This window comes from Ranitomeya imitator, chromosome 3 (assembly GCF_032444005.1).
Source record: "Ranitomeya imitator isolate aRanImi1 chromosome 3, aRanImi1.pri, whole genome shotgun sequence".
In the NCBI taxonomy this organism is placed as follows: Eukaryota; Metazoa; Chordata; class Amphibia; order Anura; family Dendrobatidae; genus Ranitomeya; species Ranitomeya imitator.
The window spans coordinates 86356525-86383547 of record NC_091284.1 but is presented as its reverse complement, the minus strand read 5'-3'; the positions used below and the strand labels follow the sequence as shown (position 1 = coordinate 86383547).

The window sequence follows — 27023 nt, the reverse complement described above, 5'->3', positions numbered from 1 at the left end:
ATGTTTAAGTTATGCCTTTTAGAGATCATTTAATTTTCAACTTGCTTAACCGTTCACAATAACAGGGATTTTGACCAGGGGTGCCCAAACTGTGTATATGGATAACATGGGGTCTGTCATTCACAGTCGTTGATGGTCACAGCTCACCTTCCCCACTCCCTGCAGTCACCTCTGCACAGATCACAGAGGATGCCCACAACACTCTACTATAGAAATCAGTGGCCATCCCCTGTTTCCTGTGTACCTGGAACTGCAGTAAGGCTATGTGCACACGTTGCGGATTAGCCTTAGGCTATGTGCACACGTAAGAAAAGAGGTGCAGAATTTTCTGCACAAAATCTGCATCTCCTGGCAGAATCCACAGCTGTGTTTTTTATGCGTTTTTAGTGCAGATTTTGTGCAGTTTTTGTGCAGATTTTACCACTGTGGATTTCTATTTATGGAGGGGTGCGGTGCAGAAACGCTGCAGAACTGCACAAAAGAAGTGACGTGCACTTCTTTGAAATCTGCAGCGTTTCTGCGCAGATTTTTCTGCACCATCTGCACAGCTTTTTCTTTTTCACATTGATTTACATTGTACTGTAAATCACAGTGCAGTTCTCCAGCGTTTCTGCGAAGAAAAAAACGCTGCAGTTGTGCACTAAAAAATCTGCACTAAATCTGCATTGTGTGCCTCTCCTGGCAGAAAACGCACCTGCGGATTTGTTGCGTTTTTTGTGCTGTTCCGCGTTTTTTGTGTGTTTTTGCTGCTGTTTTTCTTCGGATTTGCTGCGTTTTTTTTACCCCTGCAGTTTTCTATAATGGAATGGGTACAAAAACACTGCAGATTCACAAAAAAGAAGTGACATGCTACTTCTTTTAAACCGCAGCGGATTTTCCGCACCATTAGCACAGCTTTTTTTTTCTCACTGATTTACATTGTACTGTAAATCATTTGCAGATCTGCAGCGTTTCTGCACCTCCGCATAGAATCCGCAACGTGTGCACATACCCTAAAACTTTCCTATAAATGATATTAGTGGCAGGATAGCAGCCCCATAATCTTGAACTAAAAGTAGGATAATAATTAAAAAATGGCTAAAATCAAAAAAGAACATGTCAGCTTCTGGTTAAAATAAGACGTGTGTTCATTTTAATTGTTTTACTGGATAACTTTGTGATTAAATATCTGAATATACATGCACATGTGAAGTCACGGCAGAAAAGTAATAGACGATATTTACCGTTCAATACCTACACTATATATAGCCACATGGTGCTTTGCTATAATGTGAAGTGCTATCAGAATTTGCCGGCAGGGGGCAGAGCAGCCGGGCATAAATCAGGGCTCTCGTTCCATTGTCATCGTCACATTTCTATATCTGTCCTCACTTTTCTGTGAATCAAGAAGTAATGTAACTTTGGGCAGCATGAAGAAGTAATATGGAACTGACTCTTCCACATCTTGTGTTTCCTCAACAGGAGGCAGAGACACCACGAAGCGTCCTGGAAGAAATCGGACTGACATAAACCTCGGCTGCTGCCACCTGCGTCCCTTTGTTGTCCCATCAATGTTCACTGCCTTCACCTCAGTGTTTGACCAATAGTGTGAGATGCCGTCTGTCAGTATTACTGTACTGCTAAGCTGCTTTAGTTAAGTCTTCAACGGAAACTTCTCCATAGAAAATCTACCAACATAAAAGGGAGCGGCACATTGTAAATTGTAGCACGTGTGACGCGTCGTAACAAAGCACTTTTTTGTTTTATTTAGAGCACATTGTTAGCTTTTCGTGCTTATCAGAGGGAACATTTACACACATGACGTATCTGGCTCTGATCCTGCCTTTACACCAGAACCATGTATGTGAATCGGATCCGCACGATGGAGCCCAGTTTCTATTTTTTGACAACCAAAGACACTGCCCTTATTCACGATAGGCCATTTTTTAACACATAAAGGGATTACGGAAACTGTTTACCGCTAGAATTTATTTTTTTTGTAAACCAAAGAATTTGTATGAGTGTTAATGAGACCTGTCCCTCCGTTCTGATGATGTCCGATGTTCAGGAGTAGCTTCAAGCAGCCCGTCCTCATGGTGTGTGAACATTAAAGTTCCAGATAAGACGTGACGCACTCTATTGCTTTATTTCTGTCCTCTGGGAGATGTCTGATCAAATCCATGTTCATTCCACACATCGGCCTCCATGTCATATTTTAAAATGATAAAAACCTTCAGACTTTTCTTATGGATGTGGTAAGAGCTGATAGTGTACAGATACCCTACACAGCTGTCTAGGTCCTACACTGTACCCCACACAGCCTTCTAGGTCCCGCTCTACCCCACACTACCATCTAGGTCCCACACTGTAACCTACACTGCTGTCTAGGTCCCACACTATACCGCACACAGCCATCTAGGTCCCACACTGTAAACCACACAGCCGTCTAGGTCCCGCTCTGTACCCCACACAGCCGTCTAGGTCCCGCTCTGTACCCCACACTACCATCCAGGTCCCGCTCTACCGCACACAGCCGTCTTGGTCCCGCTCTGTACCCCACACAGCCGTCTAGGTCCCGCTCTGTACCCCACACTACCGTCTAGGTCCCATATGGTACCCCACACAGTTGTCTAGGTCCCGCTCTGTACCCCACACTACCATCTAGGTCCCGCTCTGTATCGCACAAAGTCACCTAGGTCCCACACTGTGCCCCACACAGACGTCTAGTCCCGCTCTGTACTCCACACTACTGACTAGGTCCCGCTCTGTACCTCACAGCCATCTAGGTCCCACACTGTGCCCCACACAGATGTCTAGGTCCCGCTCTGTACTCCACACTACCGACTGTTTTCCGCGATGTCCCCCACACAGCCATCTAGGTCCCGCACTGTACTCCTCACTGCCATCTAGGTGCCTCTCTGTACCATACACAGCCATCTAGGTTCTGCTCTGTGCCCCACACAGATGTCTAGGTCCCTCACTGTGCCCCACACAGACGTCTAGGTCCCGCTCCGTACTCCACACTACCATCTAGGTCCCGCACTGTACCCCACACAGCCATCTAGGTTCCGCACTGTACCCCATACAGCCATCTAGGTACCTCTCTGTACCCTACACAGCCATCTAGGTCCCTCACTGTGCCCCACACAGATGTCTAGGTCCCTCACTGTGCCCCACACAGACGTCTTGGTTCCGCTCTGTACTCCACACTACCGTCTATGTCCCGCTCTGTACCCCGACAGCCGTCTAGGTCCCACACAAGTAGCCCACACTTGTCCCCAGTTTCATACAGGAACATACAGAGTGTTTTCTCTTATGGATGATAAAAATTGGTATACGCCATTGAAAGTTCTGTAGTAAAGGCATTTCCCACTTGGTCATATAGTAGAGCACCATCCATCCTGATGGCAGGGTCAGTGTATGGACCTATGGTGACTTTGCGTGACATTGTGCATACATGCAGCTTTGCCATGTGAATGAGTGCAGTATCACAATTGCTTGTCTGTACCTACTGGAATCGGAACAGAAAGTATATAATTCTATTTCCTATAAGCAGAATCTTTAGTTTCTCAGAAATTTCTCCAAACTAAAAAGGTTAAAACATTAATTTGTATGTAAATGAGCTGTTTGCTGCACAAGTATCTGTACTTTTAGTAGAAATATGAGGTGGCATGCATATGATTTTGCAAGAGGCCCAATGTGTATAAATTAAATGTATCTACTTGGAAGAAATCAGCAATTAAGCTTGCATTATTAATGAGGCCATTTTTGGGGCTTTATCACTATTCACCTAAGTGCAGTCCATTAAATAATGTATGGGGGAAGTAAGGGGGACCATACACCTAGCTGCAGTGGGCTGTATAAATGGTCTCAGACAGCTTTACTGTGAATTTCAGTGGTTTTGCGTGCAGTTATTGCCGGTATTCACTTCCTCCTCAATCTTATTTAGGCTATTGATAGGCACAGAATCACCAACTATTGGAAAGCTCCTCTTTTGTGGTGATGGTACCACAGACTGTCACTTAAAGAGTAGCCATACTTTTTATTTCTTAAATCAATAGTAGAAAATAAATTAAACTTTTGTAATAATTTATTATAGAATGATGCCTCTTTCCCTACTTATTACTCACTTCTGTCCCTGAAATAATCTTTGCTCAAATTTGTCTACAAGTTTGTTTTCAGTGAGGGATCAAATTACACCTCCCGCCTATAATTCTATGAAGTGTGGAGAGGAGAGAGACACAATGAGGAATTGCTATGGCAGTTTAGGTCTTACTAAGACTTAGGGGGTGGGAACGGACCTGATTTTTTCATTAACATTATTTCAATGTTTGCTGGCAGGATACTCTTACCACATTATTAGTTTAATTAATTTTGCAAATAAAGTATAAATTAAAAAAAAAAAGAAATCAGAGTGGAAGAGAAGAACTAGTGAAAAATTAAGGATATGAAGTGACCAGAAATAGTGTTATTCCGCATGTAGACATACATGACCAGTCACCTGAAAGCTACCATAAGAATTTCTATGCCCAGACTCGTCATAGCACGTGGCCTATGGTATAATTACCAATAAATTAAATTACAATTCATCTAGACACAACAGCAAGCACTACTCCAAACCAGAGATCTAGGGGAATGTTTACATGATGGGATTGAGCTACATTTTTTGCCCTCAATTTTCTGTAATAGCTGTAAAATAGACACGTTTTGCCTCTTTCTTTTGCAAATCTCTGCAGAATCTATGCATTTTTTATAACTACGATTTCAGAAAATAGCGCACAAAAGCAGCGAGGTCACCTAGTTTGAACATACCCTTATTCTACTATTTGACCCAGACCAGATTATCTCTGAGATTTATATACCGTATATATATTTTTTAAGTAAGTGTTTTCCCCACACCCCTGTCGATGGGTCTTGTCTGATATTGCAGTATTTAAGTGATTATGTGCTGCATTGCAGCATCAGACACAGGCAATGATCAATAGTGGTGCTGCTTATGTGAAAAAAAGCAGATTTTCATTTCTGATACCTCCGGGAATCCCATTTAAAGATGTTGGAAATACTTCTAGACTTAACTTTTGCATCAGGTCAGACTTAAAATCTCAAAATTTAACATTGTATAAGCTCTATTTTATGAGAGTTTTTTGATATTTCTGTATTATGTTGAAGAATGGGGGACTGACGGCCTCTTAATTAAAGTCATCGTATTAGAATTTCAAAGTTTTTACCTTTTGCGTAAATGACGGGACAGCATCATAATCTGCTAATTTCTTAGTATAGTTTCTGCACACTAGACTATTATGTACAGTGGGGGAAATAAGTATTTGATCCCTTGCTGATTTTTTATGGCCACTGACAAAGACATGAACAGTCTATACTTTTAAGGGTCGGTTAATTTTAACATTGAGAGATAGAATATCAAAAATAAAATCCACAAAATCACATTGTATAAATTATATAAATTTATTTGCATTTTGCAGTGAGAAATAAGTATTTGATCCGCTACCAACCATTAAGAGTTCTGGTTCCTACAGGCCAGTTAGACGTTCCTAATCAACTCGTTACCTGCATTAACGACAGCTGTCTTAAGGTACCGTCACATTTAGCGACGCTGCAGCGATACCGACAACGATGTCGATCGCTGCAGCGTCGCTGTTTGGTCGCTGGAGAGCTGTCACACAGACAGCTCTCCAGCGACCAACGATCCCGAGGTCCCCGGGTAACCAGGGTAAACATCGGGTTACTAAGTGCAGGGCCGCGCTTAGTAACCCGATGTTTACCCTGGTTACCAGCGTAAAAGTAAAAAAAACAAACAGTACATACTTACCTACCGCTGTCTGTCCCCGGCACTCAGCTTCTCTGCACTCCTCCTGCACTGACTGTGAGCACAGCGGCCGGAAAGCAGAGCGGTGACGTCACCGCTCTGCTTTCCGGCTGACCGACGCTCACAGCCAGTGCAGGAGGAGTGCAGAGAAGCTGAGCGCCGGGGACAGACAGCGGTAGGTAAGTATGTACTGTTTTTTTTTTTTTACTTTTACGCTGGTAACCAGGGTAAACATCGGGTTACTAAGCGCGGCCCTGCGCTTAGTAACCCGATGTTTACCCTGGTTACCAGTGAAGACATCGCTGAATCGGTGTCACACACGCCGATCCAGCAATGTCTGCAGGGAGTCCAGCGACGAAATAAAGTTCTGGACTTTCCTCAGCGACCAACGATCTCCCAGCAGGCGCCTGATCGTTGGTCGCTGTCACACATAACGATTTCCTTAACGATATCGTTGCTACGTCACAAAAAGCAACGATATCGTTAACGATATCGTTATGTGTGAAGGTACCTTTACATAGTCACCTTTATAAAAGACTCCTGTCCGCAGACTCAATTAATCAGTCAGACTCTAACCTCTACAACATGGGCAAGACCAAAAGTATAGGACCCACTGTAGCTCTGGTCCTATACTTTTTTACTAAACCGTCTGGCTTACGCTGCGATCATTCACTGGACTGTTCCTTGTTACTCTAAGAAGAGTTCTATGAAAAGCTGCTCCTAAAGTTTACAGGGTGATTTATCAGGATTTCAGCCAACCAGTGATTATTTAAGGTGACGTGGTGCCCTTCCGAATTAGTATTGGCCTAAGTAGCCCTTCTATTTTCTACCATGACGGTTGGTCCTACATTTCAGCAATGGAAAAGATGCATTGTGCTGTTACATGGCATCTGCATCTGTAATTTTTTTTTTTTTTTGGAAGAAGGGAAAGTTATCTGATTTTTTTTTAAAAAAGGGAAAATATTATCCTGCTTTTAATGCTACTGATTTACTTTATGTATTAGGGTGTGGTCTGCAAAAAGGCACAAAAAAGCTGAATATTACAGGGTGTTTTTTTCCATTTTATGTCCTTTAAGCTAGAAACGCAGAAGCTTCTCGTCTGTTTGTGTAGTGTGTAGCCTGCGGCTTCTGCTCGTTCATTGTTACATACTAGACATTTTGTTTAATGGCGTGTTCTTAGTGTTAGCTGCATAATCATCTCTAAATGATGCCACACAGCAAAGCCAAGGAAACACCAGTGGTGGCATCGCGAAAAGCCATAAGCTGTCAGCACACAAGGCAGCGACCTCCATGTGTATATTTGTATAGTGGACGCGGGTGGCAGTCGTCAGAACCCCATTGTTACTGGTACCAGTGATTTTCGTACAGTAGACATTAATAAATAATAATCAGTGCATTATTGGTTTTCATTTTTTGCCTTTGAGACTGTGCATTGGCACTTTTGGGGACAAACCCCTTTAAATGGACTTGTCACAATGTCAAGTGAGACCAGACTTTATTTTATTCTTGCTGCTTCCCTGACTATTCCTTTCTTTAACTTTTGAAAAATCTTAAAGTCCGTCTGAAATATGGAACTTTTATTTAGAGTGCTTAATATGCCAATTGTTATAGTCTTTTCCAGGAGGATGTGACTCACAGGATCCTCTGGATCCATATGGCAAATTTTTAAAAAGCAAAAACTGAATGCTCGGGGGCGCAGCTGGAAGAAAATAAAGAGTAAAAGTCGTCCACTTCTGACTTGGTGTCAGGTCTTTGACATCCTTCATTACCACATTTATTACATATCCTTTCTAACTTGATGTACTGCTCTAAGATTTTACATTAAGCATTTATAGCGTTTGACAGTAATGCAAGACTCTATCCTGTCTATAATAACCATCTTAAAAGTCTAAAAAAAATATAAATGTAACGTAGCGTTGGGTATAATGTTAGGACCATATTTGAAGGGAATTTGTTGTTTCCCTTGCATACTGGGTGCAATGTGGTTTTATTGGCACCTGGTGCTTGAAATGCCCATCAGATATGGCTTTATGTTTGCTGTTTTTTTCCTTTGTTTTACCTTTTGTCACCTTTTTGTGCTGTGCCGGATTGAGCCTTGTTGTAATCGTGACTAATAACCTGTGTCCCTGTTGTCTGTGTTACGTGTCATGTCGTTAATAATAAACTAAAACATTTTTATTCCATGTTTTGTCTTTATTTACAGTTTACAATTAATAATTACAATTATTGTATAAGACTACGTACTGGGGTAATTTCAGATACATCCTAATGATATGTTCCCATACTGATGAAATATATACAGCGGGGAAAATAAGTATTTGATACACTGCCAATTTTGCTAATTTTCCTACCTATAAAGAATGGAGAGGTCTGTAATTTTTATAATACGTACACTTCAGCTGTGAGAGACAGAATCTTTAAAAAAAAAAAAAAAAAAAAAAATCGAGAAAATCACATTGTATGATTTTTACATGATGAATTTGCATTTTACTGCATGAAATAAGTATTTGATACAATAAAAAAACAGATCAGACGTTTCCTGTAGTTCTTGAACAACCTTGCACACACTGCAGCAGGGATTTTCGCCCCCTCCTTCGTACAGATCTTCTCCAGATCTTTCATGTTTCCGGGCTGCCTTTGCCAACATTGAGTTTCAGCTCCCTCCAAAGATTTTCTATTGGGTTCAAGACTGGACACTGGCTAGGCCACTCCAGGACCTTGAAATGCTTCTTATGGAGCCACTCCTTCGTTGCACTGACTGTGTTTTTTGTGTCATTGTCATGCTGGAAGACCCAGCCACAATCCATCTTCAATGCTCTTACTGAGAGGAGGTTATTGGCCAAAATCTCGTTATACATGATCCAATCCATCCTCCTTTCAATATGGTGCAGTCATCCTGTCCCCTTGCAAAAAAACACCCCGAAAGTATGAAGTTTCTCCCACCATGCTTCACAGTTGGGATGGTGTTTTTTGGGTTGTACTCCTCCTTTCTCCAAACACGGCAAGTGGAGTTGTGAGCAGGGGGACCTTGCGTGCCCTCCAGGATTTTAAACCATGAATGCATAGTATGTTACTAACAGTAATGTTTGAGCCTGTGGTCCCAGCTCTCTTAAATTAATTGACCAGGTGCTCCTATATAGTTCTGGGCTGATTCCTGACCTTTCTCAGAATCATCCTTAACCCATGAGGCGAGATCTTGCATGGAGCCCCTGACCAAGAAAGATTGACAGTCATCTTGTGTTTCTTCCATTTTCTAATAATTGTTAATTCTAATAACAGTTTTTTCCTTCTCACCTAGCTGCTTGCCTATTGCCACCCCAGAATTGTGCAGGTCTACAATTTTGTCCCTGGTGTCCTTAGACAGCTCTTTGGTCTTGGCTATGGTGGATAGATTGGAGTGTGACTGAGTGTGTGGACAAGTGTCTTTTATACAGATAATGAGTTCAAACAGATGCAGTTAATGCAAGTAATGAGTGTAGATTAGGAGGGCTTCATAAAGAAAAAACTAACAGGTCTGTGAGAGACAGAATTCTTGCTGGTTTCTAATACTTAGTTCATGCAATAAAATGCAATTTAATTTAAAAATCATACAATCTGATTTTCTGGTTTTTAATTTTAGATTCTGCCTCTCACAGTTGAAGTGTACCTACGACAAAAATTACAGACCTCTCCATTCTTTGTAGGTGCGAAAACTTGAAAAATCGGCAGTATATCAATACTTATTTTTCCTATTGCCACGACAGCACCCACTGAGAGAGAGGATCCACCCACCATCAGGAGAGGAATCTACAGGTTAAAAAGGGGGCGGTCCCCCTCGTCTCCTCAGTTGGGTTCCTGTCCTGATGGGAATCTGTAGAAAGCAAGCTTACCTGGGTTCAATCAGCCTCTGTGCAGTATCTGCAAGAACGGCAGAGCCTAGGATGCCAGAAGCAGCGTCAGGGGTGTTCTGCCTGTCCAGACCCCTCCTCCTCATGGATGTCGCAATCCCAGGGTCCGGGTAGTGCCGCCCTGGGTCGTGTGGGTGCGGTGCAGGTGAAGGTGAGGCTCCCTACGTTCATCCGGAGGACGGCATCGGCTGGCACCGCGTGTGGGCCAGTTCTGGTCGGCGGCACATGGAGGCAGTAAAGCGCCCGTAACCTGGAAGTGCCTGTGCTGGACTTCTGGAGGGTCCGGAAGGTACATCATAGGAAGGGGCGTGGCCGGGCCTTCTTAAGCCAGCACCTGACAGCAGCGGTGTGCTGCGAAGATGTCTTCTGTGGGAGATACTAAGCACCTACCACCTGTTGGGGTGTTGCCCGAACAGCATAAAAGAGGCAAAGGCAGCGGTCGCTTCAGAGGGAGCGATACCACTGAGGTCAGAGGTGAACGTCGGCGGCAAGCATCTATGACCCCTACATCGCATGCTGGATCCCCACCTCCTGAACCGGTACCCTGCTAAGACAGAGCTTCAGATGGTGAGTGCATGTATGATCGCCTGGTAAGCTGATTTCCCCCTTTCTATTCTCTATGTTCCCAGGTAAAAATGTCTTAAAACTAAGAACATGCAGTGTGCACAGTACCTCTTCCTGACGCCTATGTTAATAGGCTGTGTCAGTCTTGCACATGCCAGACCCTGGAGGAGGAAGCTCCTATGCAAACATCTGAGCTGAGGTAATTCATCAGGGAAGATATTAAAAGCTCCCTTAAAGTGCGGAAAATCCATAGAAGGACTAGCTTGTAGGATCTGATTCAGAATCTAGTCCGTCTGTGGGGGCAGCAGTTTGAGTCCCCCTCATCTTCGGACGAGGATGGGAGGCCTTGTTTCCCCATTAAAAATATGGACACATTGGTGAGATCGGTATGGGCCACCATAGGAATCATGGACAATAGGGAACCCAGGTCTGCTCGGGACATGATGTTTGCAGGCTTATGTCAGAAGAATCGTAAGGCCTTCCCGGTAAATTACACTATAAAAACCTCATAAAAAGGGAGTGGGATAAGCAGGATAGCCTGGGGTTCCTGCCATCTTCCTCAAAACATAAATACCCATTCGATGATGATCTGCTTACGGAATGGGTTAAAGTGCCCAAGGTTGATGTGGCAGTGGCCTCCTTGTCAAAACGGGCAGCACTACCCCTAGAGGACGGAGGTCTTCTAAAGGATCCTTCTGATAGAAAAGCAGAGATGTTCCTGAAGTGGATGTGGGAATCATTGGCCGGGGCATTCAAACCAGCTATTGTGAGTACCTGTACCACCAGATCCATGATGGTCTGGCTGGACCAGCTGGAGGATCAGATACGATCTGGGATTCCTAGAGACAAGTTGCTGGATTCCTTTTTACAGATCCGTGGAGGGGTAGCTTACCTGGCGGATGCTTCATGGAATTCATTACGGTTAGCCGCTAGGTCTGCCGGCCTATCTAACTCTGCCCGCCGAGCACTCTGGTTAAAGAGTTAGAAAGGGGATGCACACGCTAAAGCAAAACTATGTGCCATTCCATGCCTGGGTGAGTACTTGTTTGAGCCGAGCTTGATGAAATACTCACAAAGGCAAGTGACAGAAAAAAAGGGTTCCCTAAACTATTTACCCCTACTTTTAAGAACACCTTTAAAAAAGGTTTGTCTTTCCAGAGGAAATACAGAGACTGGGAGCCGGCGGAGTCGAAGCAAAAAGGTGCCTACTTCAGCCGGGCCTCGTCTTCCAGACATAGGTGCAAGTATTGCTAGTCCTGATCTTCCGGTCGGTGGTAGATTGAGATATTTTTATAGTCAATGGGTCCGTCCGTAACATCCAGCGCCTGGATACTTGGTATAATATCATCCGGGCTGAAATTGGAGTTTCGGAGTATTCCTCCGGACTCCTTCCTGTTAACAACTTTGAGGAATTCCCCCGACCAGCAGCGGGCCCTGGAAATAGAGATTCTGCAGTTGATGGAGAAACGAGTCCTAGTTGAGGTCCCTAAGGACCAGGAAGGGAGGGGGTTTTATTCTCTATTCCCAATTTCCAAACCTGATGGTTCCTTCAGAACGATTATTAATTTACGGAAGCTAAATTCTTTCCTACATTGTAATACCTTTAAAATGGAATTCCATCATGTCTGCAACCAAACTTCTGTTTCCCAAGTGTTTCATGACGGTCCTGGACCTAAAAGATGCCTATTACTATCTGCCAATATACCAGGACCACCAGCAATATCTCAAAGTGGCGGTACGGCTGGGCGATCAGGTTAGACACTTTCAGTTTGCCGCCATGCCATTTGGTCTGTCCACGGAGCTACATGTTTACCAAGGTGATTGCAGAGGTGATGGCCCATTTAAGGGAACGAGATACCTGGGTCATTCCATACTTAGATGATTTCCTTATAGTGGGGGGTCGGCCATCCAGTGTAGTACCCGGCTGAACCATATATCGTCCCTGCAGGGTCTGGGTTGGTTGGTCAATCTGAAGAAATCAAGGCTAGTTCTCTTGAACTGTCAAAGATTCATGTGCATCTTCCTGGACTCAGTAGCTCAACAATGTTTTCTTCCACAGGACAAAAAAATTAGGCATCATCTGCAAAGTCGGAAAAATAATGGACAATCCAGATCTGTCTGTGAGAGATGCAATGTCCATGCTGGGTTCTCTGACGTCTTGTATACCAGCTGTACAGTGGCCTCAGTTTCACACCAGGACGCTACAGAACGAGGTGCTCGAGGCAGATCGGAGGCTGCAAGGCCACCTAAGAAAGAGATTGCAGTTGTCAGTTGCCGCATTCAGCAGTCTATCCTGGTGGCTAGACTCGCTACATCTGTCCAAAGGGGTGCCATGGGGGATAAAACCGGACCGTATAGTAATGACAGATGCCAGTCCCTGGGGGTGGTGAGTTCACATGGGAGACAAACTAGCCCAGGGGAAATGGACGACCAGGGAGGCACAGGGTTCCTCAAACCCGAAAGAGTTAAAGGCGATGAATTATGCACTTCTCAAGTTTCTACCAACTCTGCGGGACTCCCATGTACGGATACACACTGACAACACTACAGTGGTAGCCTATTTGAATCGTCAACAGGGGACAAAGTCACAATCACTGAAGTCCACCGCAGACGACATACTCACCTTGGCTGAAAATCACCTCCTCTCCCTGTCGGCCCTTCACATCAGAGAGGAGCACAATGTTCAGGCAGACTCTCAGTCGACACTCCTTACGCCAGGGGGAATAGTCCCTAGACCGACAGGTTTTCAGGCGGATCGTACACTTATGGGGCCTTCTGGTCATAGACCTTGACGCCACGAGAAGCAACAGGCTGGTCAGGAGGTTTGCGTCACTGCAGGCGTCAGACCAGCCAGAGGTGGTGGATTCCCTTCAGGTCCAGTGGGATTATACTCTGGCCTACGCTTTTTCTCCGATGTTTCGGATTCCACTTATCCTCAGGAAGAAAGGGCGATGTCTGTGACCGACCCTTGGGTGCTACCAAGCCGAGGATTCTCTCTCAAGGCCCATTCAGTCATCCACAGACTGAGGGTCTCCGTTTGACAGCGTGGAATTTGAGAGGGAGCTGCTGAGGCATAGAGGATTTTCAGAAGCTCTAGTCTCTACCTTATTGCAAAGTAGGAAAGAAGTTCCCACAAAGATTTATCATAAGACCTGGAGGAAATTTTTGTCGTTTCACTCAGTTCCCATCAGACCAGGTTCCAATTCTAGTGATTCTGGAATTCTTACAAAAGGGCAGAGAGTGTTGGGTTATCTGTCAATATACTTAGAGTACAGGTGTCGGCTCTGGGGCCACTGAATAACTATGATGTAGCAGGGGACCAGTGGGTCACTAGGTTCATAAAAGCCTGTGAGCGCAGTAACCGACAACGTGTTGCTAGATTGCCGCCATGGTATTTAAACCTTGTGCTAGATGCATTGACAAGTCCCCCTTTTGAGCCCTTAGAGTCGCCTTAACTTCTGCAAGACGAGTCAGGGACATTCAGGCACTATCAATAGATGCTCCATTCTTGATGGTTTATCAGGATAAGATCGTTTTGAAACCACACCCAGCCTATTTACCAAATGTCGCCAAGAGATCCATTTACCATCTTTTTATGATAGCTACAGTGGAGGAACAAAGGTTCCATACTCTAGATGTTAAAAGAGCTGTACTAGAGCACTTAGAAAGGAATCAAGCTTGGAGGCAGAGTAGGGCCCTGTTTGTCTCCTCTCAGGGTCAAAGAAAGGGGTCAAATGTCAGAAAGAACACTATCGTCCGGTGGATAAGAGATGCATTCTGCTTAGCTTATTCAGCCAAACGGGAATCTTCACCAGAGGAAGTGAGAGCTCATTCAGTGCGAGCCATGGCATTTGATTTGTAAGGCGGCAACGTGGCCTTCACCTTCCATAGACACTACCGTCTTGATCTATCATTCACCTCCAGGCTAGACTTTGGGCGATCAGTACTTAATGCTGTGGTTCTTCCCAGGTGACAGTCTCTGAAAGTTTCTCAGTGGGTGCTGTCGTGGAGATAGGAAAACCGGATATTACATGCCGGTAATAGAATTTTACAGAGTCCACAACAGCACCCACACATTCCCCCCCACCCCATAATTATTCACTTGGTTTCCTACACTCTAAGGGGAAGTGTGTTATTAAATTTTCACTCTATAGAGGTGATAGTATTTTGTAGTGTATATAATTATTGTGTACTAATGCGATGGGCGGTTCCCCTCATACTCTGAAACACAACGGAGTAGACGAGGAGGACCTCGGCCCTTTTTAACCTGTAGGTTCCTGTCCTAATGGTGGACGGATCCCCTCTCTCAGTGGGTGCTGTCGTGGACTCTGTAAATCCTATTACCGATACGCAAGATCCTGTTTCCCCACTGTATGTAATTTTTTTAAATATTCTTAAATCCACAGCATGCTTTAGGTTACTCAGGTTTGCAAAGTAGATTTTGGTTTAGATTCGCTGCCCCCAGATGCAAAGTAAATGAGATTCTTTACTGTAATTGTATGTTTCCACGTGGCGTATTTAGAGAGCTTTGAACCCAGCGGACACCCGCACCGTCCAAAGCGCTGCTGGATTTTGTACGCGCGGTGATTCTGCATGTGTTCATTGAACACGTGCAGAGTCACTGCATCCTATACATTTTCACTGAACACGTGCGGAATCACCTCATCCTATATATAGAATGGTGCTATTTATCTTGCGGAGACATAAGTAGACATGCTGCAGTCTATAAAGACACGCCGCATGTGCGTATACGCAGGTCTGCCACCTACGTCTTGTACGCATAGTGGATATGGCGTTTCATAAAATCTCATCCACTATGCTGTAACATCTGGACGCTGCGGCTGTAGGCAGTGTCCAATCCGCAGGAAATATGCCACGTGGAAACATACCCTAAGAGCAGCGAGACCGTGGTCCTCTCTAAGTTGTGTAAGGGAAATAATGTCGTGAAAGAATTATTAAAATTAAAAAATATTGGATTGGATCTCAGGCACTGCTGGCACTCACAGGATATGACAAATGTTCGATAGATGGGGGATGTACACCTTTATTTAGAGCACAGAAGCCAATAACAGCAATATAGAAGCCTCATTGAAGCTGCATATACTACAAATTAAGGAAGACTGGTAGCATAAAATGATGTTAAAAGGCAGGTATTAGGCGCACTTACGATGTGGCCAAAATGTTCTGTGCACCTTCCCACCTATGTGTTTTCCATCTATCTCTAATTTCTTTGGCTCCTGTAAAGCATAAGCTGGAAAAGGAAGGCAAAGATAGATATAAAGTGAGTGGGAAGGATGACCTGAAATATTTGGCCATGCCAGGGGCGAACAGAGCACCTGTGCTTGGTTGGAACACTTTGTGCTGACAGACACTCAGCACACACTTAGGGCCCAATTAGTCAAAGTTTTCAAGCCAGAATTCTGGTATTAAAGCTTTTAAAACATGCAAAAATTAGGTGCAACTGAGATATTCTATTTTTTAGCAAAAATGTTGACAAAACTGCAACTTTTGGCATCTTCACCCCAGATTCTTCCAGCTCCGCTGAAATGTGCTAGGTTGGGGTGTGACGCCACAGCTCATCTCATTCATAACGAGCTGTGATGTTCCCTGCGTCTCTCCAGTACCTGACGGAGGAGTATGCCACTCGTCAGAGGCGTGGACCTCTACATAAATCAGGAGCACGTCCCCTCAAGACAGGTGTGAATCACGCTGGTCCTGTTTGGTGTAAATAGTATAGCTATGTAAAACTCAACTTCCATAAGATGCAATTGGCTCGAATTTCAGTATTTTTTTTTCTTTTATTTAGTACATGTTGACAATCCCTTTAGGTTTATGCTCTATATTGTTATAGCTCTCTGACTATGGTTACATGACCTCGGATCTATGTCTTTTACACCAGTGTTCATAATCAGGGATGTGGTTTTGACTCGACTCTAATTATGACAATTTTGGTACCACTAAGGTGTAATGGTACTTGAAATAAACTCTCAAATGTGAAGAGTTTTCATAGAAGAGATCTTCCCACATGTCCTTAAATATAGTCAAGTGTCCATAGGAACAAGTATTTATTAGTAAGAACTGTATTGAGAGTACAGGACAACTGTGCAACCGGCCAAGCACATGAACAGGAAAAAGTGAGCAAGTTTGTCAATAACACATGAGCTTAGGGATGTAGCGGACTCATGGAAGTTTGGGTTCTTGTACCAGACACAAACTTTATTCCAAAAGTTCAGTCCAAGTTACCTGACCTCTACCCAAACTTCAACCAGAACCCGATTCCCATTGAAAACAATAGGTGATCCGGACTTTTGAGCTGGAAAAATGTATTCTCTGTATAATTATTGCTTGATAATCTTCTTTCCCACAACAATGACAGTACATATCTTCAACAAATTTTACATTTTTATTAAAAAATATTTATACTTTCACATTAGAAAACAAAGAATGGTTTTTCCATGCACAGTGGGGAAAAAAAGTATTTAGTCAGCCATCAGTTGTGCAAGTTCTCCCACTTAAGATGAGAGAGGCCTGTAATTGACATCATAGGTAGACCTCAACTATGGCTACGTTCAGACTAGCGTTGTGCTAGTGTGCGTCGGGTTAGCGTCGGGCGACGCAGCGGCGACGCACGCGTCATAAGCCCCTATGTTTAACATGGGGGACGCATGCGTTTTTGTTTGTTGCCTTTTGCGACGCATGCGTCTTTTTTGCCGGACCAAGAAAACGCAACAAGTTGCATTTTTCTTGCGTCCGATTTTCGGCAAAAAACGACGCACGCGTCGCAAAACGCAGCGTTTTTGCGTGCGTTTTGCCGCGTTTTTGCGTGCATTGTGTCGCCGACGCAGCGGCGCACAACGCTAGTCTGAACGTAGCCTATGAGAGTCAAATGAGAACACAAATCCAGAAAATCACCTTGTCTGATTTTGCTAGATTTATTTTGCAACTTATGGTGGAAAATAAGTATTTGGTCACCTAAAAACTTGCTGGATTTCTTGCTCTCACAGACCAGCAACTTCTTCTTTAAGAGGCTCCTCTGTCCTCCACTCATTACCTGTAGTAATGGCACCTGTTTGAACTTGTTATCAGTATAAAAGACACCTGTCCACAACCTCAAACAGTCACACTCCAAACTCCACTATGGTGAAGACCAAACAGCTGTTGAAGGACACCAGAAACAAAATTGTAGCCCTGCACCAATAGGCAAGCAGCTTGGTGTGATGAAATCAACTGTGGGAGCAATAATAACAAAATGGAAGACATACAAGACCACTGATAATCTCCCTCGATTTGGGGCTCCACGCAAGATCTCACCGCGTGGGGTCAAAATGATCCCAAGAATGGTAAGCAAAAATCCCAGAACCACACGAGGGACCTAGTGAATGACCTGCATAGAGCTGGGACCACCGTAACAAGGCCTACCATAAGTAACACACTACGCCGCCAGGGACTCAGATCTTGCAGTGCCAGACATGTCCCCCTGCTTAAGCCAATACATGTCCAGGCCCGTCAGACGTTTGCTAGAGAGCATTTTGATTATCCAGACAAGTATTGGGAGAATGTCATATGGTCTGATGAAACCAAAGTAGAACTGATTGGTAGAAACAAAACTCGTCATGTTTGGAGGAGACAGAATGCCGAGTTGCATCCAAAGAACACCATACCTATTGTGAAGCATGGAGGTGGCAACATCATGCTTTGGGGCGGTTTCTCTGCAAAGGGATCAGGACAACAGATCCATGTACATGAAATAATGAATGAGGCCATGTATCATGAGATTTTGAGCGCAAACTACCTTCCATCAGCAAGAGCATTGAAGATGAAACGTAGATGGGTCTTTCAGAATAATGATTCCCAAGCACACCGCCAGTGCAATGAAGGAGTGGCGTCGTAAGAAGCATATCAAGGTACAGGAGTGGCCTAGCCAGTCTCCAGATCTCAACCCCATAGAAAACCTTTGGAGTGAGTCGAAAGTCTGTGTTGCCCAGCGACAGGCCCAAAACATCACTGCTGTAGAGGAGATCTGCATGGAGGAATGGAGCAACATACCACCAACAGTGTGTGCCACAATTGTGAAGACTTACAGAAAACGTTTGACCTCTGTCATTGCCAACAAAGGATATATAACAAAATACTGAGATGAACTTTTGTTAATGACCAAATACTTATTTTTCACCATAATTTGCAAAATAAATCTTGCCAAATCAGACAAGGCGATTTTCTGGATTTGTTTTCTCCTTTTGACTCTCATAGTTGTGGTCTACCTATGATGTTAGTTGCAGGCCTCTGTCATCTTTTTAAGTGGGAGAACTTGCACAATTGGTGGCGGACTAAATACTTTTTTCCCCCACTGTACTTCTCACAAACGCAGTTTATAAATAATAGTCTCCTTTAGGCTATGTGCACACGTTCAAGATTTATTGCAGAAATTTCCTGAGAAAAACCTGAAATTTTCTGCAAGAAATCTGCATGCGTTTTTTGTGCGTTTTTACCGTGTTTTGGTGCTTTTTTTGCGGATTTTTCCAAACATTTCACAATACATTATATAGTGGGAAATCCGCAAAATTAATGAACATGCTGCGTTTTTAACCGCGATGCGTTTTTTTCGCGGAAAAAAATGCATCATGTGCACAAAAATTGCGGAATTCATTCTAAATGATGGGATGCATAATGTATGCTTTTTTTTGCGGTTTTATAGCGACAAAAACATGAAAAATCAGCAACGTGTGCACACAGCCTTACACTGCATTGGAAGAACTGAAGCCCTGAAGATGCTGCCAGTCTGTCATCACGGCCGAGTAGTGTCACAATCGTTCTCATGCGGATACACTGTATCCATAGATTGATGCCAGAACAGAATCTGCCAGTTTTAATGTGATCACATCGAACCTGTAAAACACACATGAAAGAGTCAGATCATTAAAAGGCAACAAACACACAGAAAGTCTCAACTCTAAGAATTGTGCAAAAAGAGAAAGTTATTATGTGGAAATACAACATTGCCAGGATTTCATGCAGTGATGACCACGGCTCGAGAATGGTCACTGTCCTTCCCCCACACAGGGCTAATAGCCTATATGTAAGAATGTGGCACCACCTTTATATTAATAGTTGTAGCTACATTGTAAAAGCTGGAAAATATGGAAGAAGAAAAACAAAAGAGAGGTGTTTAGAGCACACTTACAAATGTGGGGGAAAGGTATTAATCAGATTGTCTGGGGTAGTGCATTCAAGAAAACCGGCGCAGCACGAGATAAGTCTTGAAAATGGAAGTATTATTTATAGGAAAAAAAAAATAAGGAACAAGGTTTGTTCTTTTCCCATTGATTGCTTGTTTGGAGCCTCAAAAATACAGTATCAAAATGTGGAAGCAAAGGATATGTCATATTGCGAGCTGGATTAATTTCATGTATTTATACTAGTGGGTTCTAAAGTATGGCTCTCCAGCTACAACAATGAGCGTTGCCCGTGGGTGTCAATGTAACCTGGGAGGCGTAATTCTGCAACATCTCGATGATCACTAATCTATGGAAATTTCAGGGACAAATTAAAAAGTAGATAACCATTTTTTGTTGTTTTTATTTACCAGGTTCAACATCGACTTTTTAACACAAATGCAAACACCCCCACCCACGCGCTGCTGTTCCAAAGCTTTGCCAGGGTCCCCGCTGGGCTCCTTGCTTCCTCTACCAGTGAGTACAAAGCAGAGAAGGAAACCCGCCAGGCCAGGAGGAGCCTGGTTTTACTGTTCAAAAAAAAAAAAAAATGGAGCTGGACAAGCCGTTATTACTCCATCCTACTTCCATTCGAGAAGAACTGAAGACCTTAGTACATAAAATACAAAATCCATGAGACCAAAACAATTTATTTAGGGTACTTTCATACATTTTTTTCAGTTAAATATTTTCTATCGTGTTTTTCTTCAATAAAAACTTTTCTACAAACTGGATCCATTTATTTTGCTTTAACTTAAAAGAAACTGAAGATTTTTTGTCTTTTTTTTAACTCCGTGAAACATGCCTTTTACAGTTTCTATAGTTGAGCAGCCGCAGAGCCTTCAATAATGGATCTTACTTGTGTCTTAGTTCAAAGGAAGTTCATGCGTTGTGAGATTTCTGCCATTATTAGCTGCTGCAGAGCTGAAATCCACCTGCTCTTATAAAGACGAATGTACGTATGTATCTATTATTTCTTTGTACTGTAAAAGGCAGAAAAAGAGGACGAAGATTTTAATGAGCGACTATAATGGCGAAGGCTGGAGACGGTGTGTGTGATGTGGAGCCGCAGTCCTGTGTAATCCTTTATAACTAATCTCTTAGAACACCAAAAGAAGAGCCGATGATTTGGCGTTGGTCAGGATTTCCTCCCAGGGGTTTAATGCGCAGTATGAACCAAGGACGCGGCTTATAAGCCATGAAATGACCAGTCAAACAACATTTCTTTTTCCTTATCTATAGTGAGCGGATTGTGACCTCTGTTGCTTCCCCGCTGCCATCCTACGTATGTAGCCAAGATGAGCGCCAGACGGGGTTTACAGATATAAAGCTGAAGAGAAATATTTCCTTTAACAGGAACCATAATAAGAAATAAGAAAAATTTCATAGCCGAAACACTTAACCCCTTCCCTTCAGCTAGTGATGAGCGAATGTGCTCGGATAAGGTGTTATCTGAGCATGCTTGAGTGTTAAATGAGCATTTCGGCATGTTCGTATACTATGCTCGAGTCGCAGGGGCTGCATGTCTCATGGCTGTTCGATATGCAGGGATTGCCTAACAAACAGGAAAGCCCCGTATGTGTTGCGGCTGTCGAACAGCCACGAGACATGCAGACGTGACGACTAGACCACATTTTTCAAGCATGCTGAAACTACTCGAAGACACGAGCATGCTCAGATAACACCTTATAAAAGGTAATAACACCTTATCCGAGCATGCTCGCTCATCCCTACCTCCAGCCAGTTTTAGCCTTGGTGACCATGCCCAATTTTTTTTTTCAATCTGACATGTCACTTTCTGTTGTAATAATTTGGAAACACTTTCAACTATCCAGTGATTCTTACGATTGTTTTCCGGAAAAAAACCAAAAACATTGCACTTTAGTCTAGTGATAAACATAGGGCAATATGTTTTGCCTATTTATGAAAACATCTCAAATTTGCGGGGAATTAGCAATTTTCAAACTTTGAAATTTTATGCCCTTAACCCAGATTCCGCACAAAAATTGTGAATAAATAACATTTCCCTATATATCTACTTTATGATACCTTCATTTTATTAACATTTTTGTTCAGGATATTAAAATAGAAAAGCAATTGTTCATAGTTTCAATGAACTTTCCAAAACTTTTTTTTTCCTTTTTAGAATCCTATTAACTTTTGTAGGGACTTTGGAGAAATCCTCACAGCACCCCTGAAAGTACCGTATATACTCGAGTAGAAGCCGACCCCCCTAATTTTGCCACAAAAAAACTGGGAAAACTTATTGACTCGAGTATAAGCCTAGGGTGGAAATGCAGCATTTACCGGTGAATTTCAAAAATAAAAATAGATCATTATTTCCCCATAGCTGTGCCATATAGTGCTCTGCACCGTTCATATTGCCCCATATCTGTGCCCCATATATGCTCAGCACCGTTCATTTTTGTCCCATATCTGTGCCCCATATCTGTGCCCCATATAGTGCTCTGCACCGTTCATACTGCCCCATATAGTGCTCTGCACCGTTCATACTGCCCCATACAGTGCTCTGCACCGTTCATACTGCCCCATACAGTGCTCTGCACCGTTCATACTGCCCCATACAGTGCTCTGCACCATTCATACTGCCCCATACAGTGCTCTGCACCGTTCATACTGCCCCATACAGTGCTCTGCACCGTTCATACTGCCCCATACAGTGCTCTGCACCATTCATACTGCCCCATACAGTGCTCTGCACCGTTCATACTGCCCCATACAGTGCTCTGCACCGTTCATACTGCCCCATATAGTGCTCTGCACTGTTCATACTGCCCCATATAGTGCTCTGCACCGTTCATATTTCCCTATAGATGCTCCACATAAATCTGTGCCACTGCTGCTGCTGCTGCAATAAAATAAAAAAAAAAACACATACTCACCTCTCTTGCTTGCAGCTCCCGGCGTCTCGTTCCGGCGTCCGGTCCCAGCGTCTCTCTCCGCTCTGACTGATCAGGCAGAGGGCGCCGCGCACACTATATGCGTCATCGCGCCCTTTGACCTGCACAGTCAGAGCGCAGATAGACGCCGGGAAGATGGAGCGGCGCCCGGCGGCTGGAACGGGGACAGGCAAGTATGACATACTTACCTAGTCCCAGCAATCCTGGCGCTCCCCGCCTGTCACACGGTCTTCTGTGCTGCAGCTCTTCCTGTCAGCGGTCACCGGCACCGCTGATTAGAGAAATGAATAGGCGGCTCCACCCCTATGGGAGGTGGAGCCGCCTATTCATTTCTCTAATGAGCGGTCCCACGTGACCGCTGAAGAGGGGAAGAAGCTGCAGCACAGAAGACCGTGGGACGGCAGGGGGAGCGCCAGGATCGCTGGAAGCAGGTAAGTATACCTCAGTGCCCTCTCCCCCTCACCCGCCGACCCCACCGCTACTGTGACTCAAGTATAAGCCGAGAGGGGCACTTTCAGCCCAAAAATTTGGGCTGAAAATCTCGGCTTATACTCGAGTATATACGGTAATCAGTGATTTTGTTAACCCCACAGGAGTGAAGACAAAGTGCAATGAAAAAAAAACAAAAAAAACATTTTGCCACTAAAATGTTCATTCAGCTCCAAATGTATCATTTTGACAAGTGGTAAGCGAAGAAAAATAGATCCCATGATTTGTTGCACAATCTCTCATAAAGTGGCAATATCCCATATGTGGTCAGAAGCTACTATTTGGGCATACAGGAGGGCTCGGAAGGGAAGGAGTAATTTTTGAAGAGTGAATTTGGCTAAAATAGATTGTGGATGCTATGCTGCATTTGCAGAGTCCCTGAATGACCAACACAGCAGAAACCAACTACAAGTGGTCCCATTTTTGAAACTACCCTCTTCAAGGAGCGTGACGAGCATTTTGACCCCACAAGCATTTAAAATAATCTTATGTTGGGCCTTGGAGAAAAAAAAAAGAAAAAAAAATAGTTACGTAGCTGGAAAAAAGACCTAGGTCCAACAAGTTCAACCTTCCGCCACCAATTATACATTGTCACTAATTTAATTATAACCCACAATGTTATGTGTGTCAAGGAAATCCTCCAGCCCTTTTTTAAAAGCTGTTATAGTGACTGCTCTAACTGTAAAGAACCCTTTCCTGTTCAGCTGCCGGCATTGCCTTTCTTCCACCCGTAATGACTGCCCCCTGGTCCTCAGTACGGTCTTTGGAAGGAATAAGTCATGTGCCAGTGCTTTGTACTGGCTACACATGTATTTATACATGTTAATGAGATCTCCTCTGAGGCGGCTTTTTTCTAAGCTAAACAAGCCCAACTTTTCCAACCTCTCCTCATATGAGAGGCCTTAAATCCCTTGTAATAATCTAGTTCCCCATCTTTGTAACTTCTGAATATCCTTTTTAAAATATGGAGCCCAAAACTGGATCCATATTCTAGATGTGACCTCACCAGTGATTTATAAAGGGGTAATAATATGTTGGGATCGCTGGATTTTCTTTTTATAGATCCTAAAATCTTACTTGCTTTTGCGGCTGCTGCCTGACATTGAGTACTGCTGCTCAGCTTGCTTGTAACCAAAATACCTAAGTCCTTCTCCTGTTCTGTAGTCCCGAGTATACTCGCGTTTAAGGTATATGCTGCAATAGGGTTACTCCGTCCTAGGTGAATTACTCCATTTATCTACATTAAATCTCATTTGCCAAGTGTTTGCCCATGTTGTTCTGGCCCCATTTGTTTCCATTTTTAAAAGGGGGCAAAAGGAGAAAATGGATCCCACAATTTGTAAAACAATTTCGCCAAAACATGGCAATATATGAGGGCCAAAACTACAGTATGGATACACCTCAGGACTTGGAATTGAAGAAGTGTTATTTGGCTTATAAAGCATAGATTTAGTGGAAATAGTTTGCGGGCGCCATGGCAACGGAACTTTGCACATGCGCAACGTTTACACTTTCAGAGCACAGTGATACATTGATTTTTCAGCCACGCAACGGCATGGGATCAGAGCGGCAACCCTGTGAGGTAATGTGACGGCATGGGATCAGAGCGGCAACCCTGTGAGGTAATGTGACGGCATGGGATCAGAGCGGCAACCCTGTGAGGTAATGTGACGGCATGGGATCAGAGCGGCAACCCTGTGAGGTAATGTGACGGCATGGGATCAGAGCGGCAACCCTGTGAGGTAATGTGACGGCATGGCATCAGAGCGGCAACCCTGTGAGGTAATGTGACGGCATGGGATCAGAGCGGCAACCCTGTGAGGTAATGTGACGGCATGGGATCAGAGCGGCAACCCTGTGAGGTAATGTGACGGCATGGGATCAGAGCGGCAACCCTGTGAGGTAATGTGACGGCATGGGATCAGAGCGGCAACCCTGTGAGGTAATGTGACGGCATGGGATCAGAGCAGCAACCCTGTGAGGTAATGTGACGGCATGGCATCAGAGCGGCAACCCTGTGAGGTAATGTGACGGCATGGCATCAGAGCGGCAACCCTGTGAGGTAATGTGACGGCATGGCATCAGAGCGGCAACCCTGTGAGGTAATGTGACGGCATGGCATCAGAGCGGCAACCCTGTGAGGTAATGTGACAATGTAGCTCAGCTGTTTTTGTAATTTAAGTGATGGTTTGATCCAATTAATGCATTATGGGAATGTCTTCCATATCTACGTCCTTGGTGTTTGTGTCTTTACATAAATAGCAGACAGCCTTTAAGTCCATACTAGATGGTGGCCCGATTCTAACGCATCGGTTATTCTAGAATATGCATTTCCACGTAGTATATTGCCCAGTCACGTAGTATATTGCACAGTCACGTAGTTTATTGCACAGCCCACGTAGTATATTTCCCAGCTACGTAGTATACAGCACAGAGCCACGTAGTATACAGCACAGACACATAGTATATTGCCCAACCACGTAGTATATTGCCCAGCTACGTAGTATACAGCACAGACACGTAGTATACAGCACAGACACGTAGTATATTGCCCAGTCACGTAGTATATTGCACAGCCCACGTAGTATATTGCCCAGCTACGTAGTATACAGCACAGAGCCACGTAGTATACAGCACAGACACGTAGTATATTGCCCAACCACGTCGTATATTGCCCAGCTACGTAGTATACAGCACAGACACGTAGTATACAGCACAGACACGTAGTATATTGCCCAGTCACGTAGTATATTGCCCAGCCACGTAGTATATTGCCCAGCCACGTAGTATATTGCCCAGCCACGTAGTATATTGCCCAGTCACGTAGTATATTGCCCAGTCACGTAGTATATTGCCCAGTCACGTAGTATATTGCCCAGCCACGTAGTATATTGCCCAGTCACGTAGTATATTGCCCAGTCACGTAGTATATTGCCCAGCTACGTAGTATATTGCCCAGTCACGTAGTATATTGCCCAGTCACGTAGTATATTGCCCAGTCACATAGTATATTTCCCAGCTACGTAGTATATTGCCCAGTCACGTAGTATACAGCACAGACACGTAGTATATTGCCCAGCCACGTAGTATATTGCCCAGTCACGTAGTATATTGGCCAGCTATGTAGTATATTGCCCAGCCACATATGTAACAGGTTAAAAAATAAACATATACTCACCTTCCGAGGGCCCCTTGTAGTCCTATCACCTGTGTGCGGTGCACGCGGCAGCTTCCGGTCCCAGGGTTGGAATGAGCGCAGGACCTGTGATGTCACTGTCAAATGACCGTGACGTCATGGCAGGTCCTTCTCGCATAGCATCCTTGGCACCGGAGCCTGCCGCTTGAACTGCCGAGGACAGGGCGACACGTCGGAGGGTGAGAATAACATTTTTTTTATTATTATTATTTGTAACAGTAGATCTTTTTACTATTGATGCTGCATAACGCTGGCATGAACCCTGTGTGAGGGCTGACTGGATGACTGGAGGGGAGTATGGAGCGAGCACTGACTGCGGGGAGGAAAGAGCGGCCATATTGCCGCCAGACTGTGGCCGTCACTGATTGGTCGTGGCAATGGTCGTGGGCGTTTTGCCACGACCAATCAGCGACTTGGATTCCATGACAGACAGAGGCCGCGACCAATGAATATCTGTGACAGACAGAAGGACAGACAGAAAGACGGAAGTGACCCTTAGACAATTATATAGTAGATCTCCACCACTTGAAAAAGGGGCTCTTGAGCCCAGAAACGCGTTACGTACCGATAAGAGATTTTAATAGTTTTTATTCACCTTGTGCCAGGCCTTTCTTGAAGTTTGGTTGAGAAGGACCCAACCTATGCCTGGATTTATTATTTTTGGCACTTGGCTCTGTTTTGTGGTAAACTCAGCGGTGGATGCAAGGCAGAGGCTTCATCGTGTGAACAGATTACTTACTGTTAACGGAGTTGTCATCACAATCATTTAAGATGAACACATAAACGGAACCTGTCAGCAGGATTGTGCACGGTAACCTACACACAGTGTCAGGTCGGCGCCGTTATACTGATTAAAATGATACCTTGGTTGATTAACCCCTTAGTGACTGAGCCAATTTAGGCTTAATGACAAGACAATTTTTACAATTCTGACCACTGTCCCTTTATGAG

At 44.1% G+C, this 27023-nt stretch overlaps 2 protein-coding genes across 3 annotated transcripts in view; one reads left to right on the top strand and one right to left on the bottom strand.

The window, feature by feature from the left end:
* Positions 1 to 2109, top strand: part of AP1S2 (adaptor related protein complex 1 subunit sigma 2) — a 110323-nt gene extending 108214 nt beyond the window's left edge. Inside the window, exon 5 of one of the 2 annotated variants that reach the window (XM_069761057.1) lies at positions 1462 to 2109. In XM_069761057.1, coding sequence (XP_069617158.1) covers positions 1462 to 1509 — 48 coding nt within the window. In that variant the 3' untranslated portion in view covers positions 1510 to 2109. The remainder of the gene's footprint in view (positions 1 to 1461) is intronic. The other variant, XM_069761055.1, reaches the window with a different exon arrangement.
* Positions 2110 to 16638: 14529 nt separating this feature from the next.
* Positions 16639 to 27023, bottom strand: part of ZRSR2 (zinc finger CCCH-type, RNA binding motif and serine/arginine rich 2) — a 38322-nt gene continuing 27937 nt past the window's right edge. The window contains exon 12 of the mRNA XM_069761054.1: positions 16639 to 19140. The gene's annotated coding sequence lies outside the window, so the exon portion shown is untranslated. The remainder of the gene's footprint in view (positions 19141 to 27023) is intronic.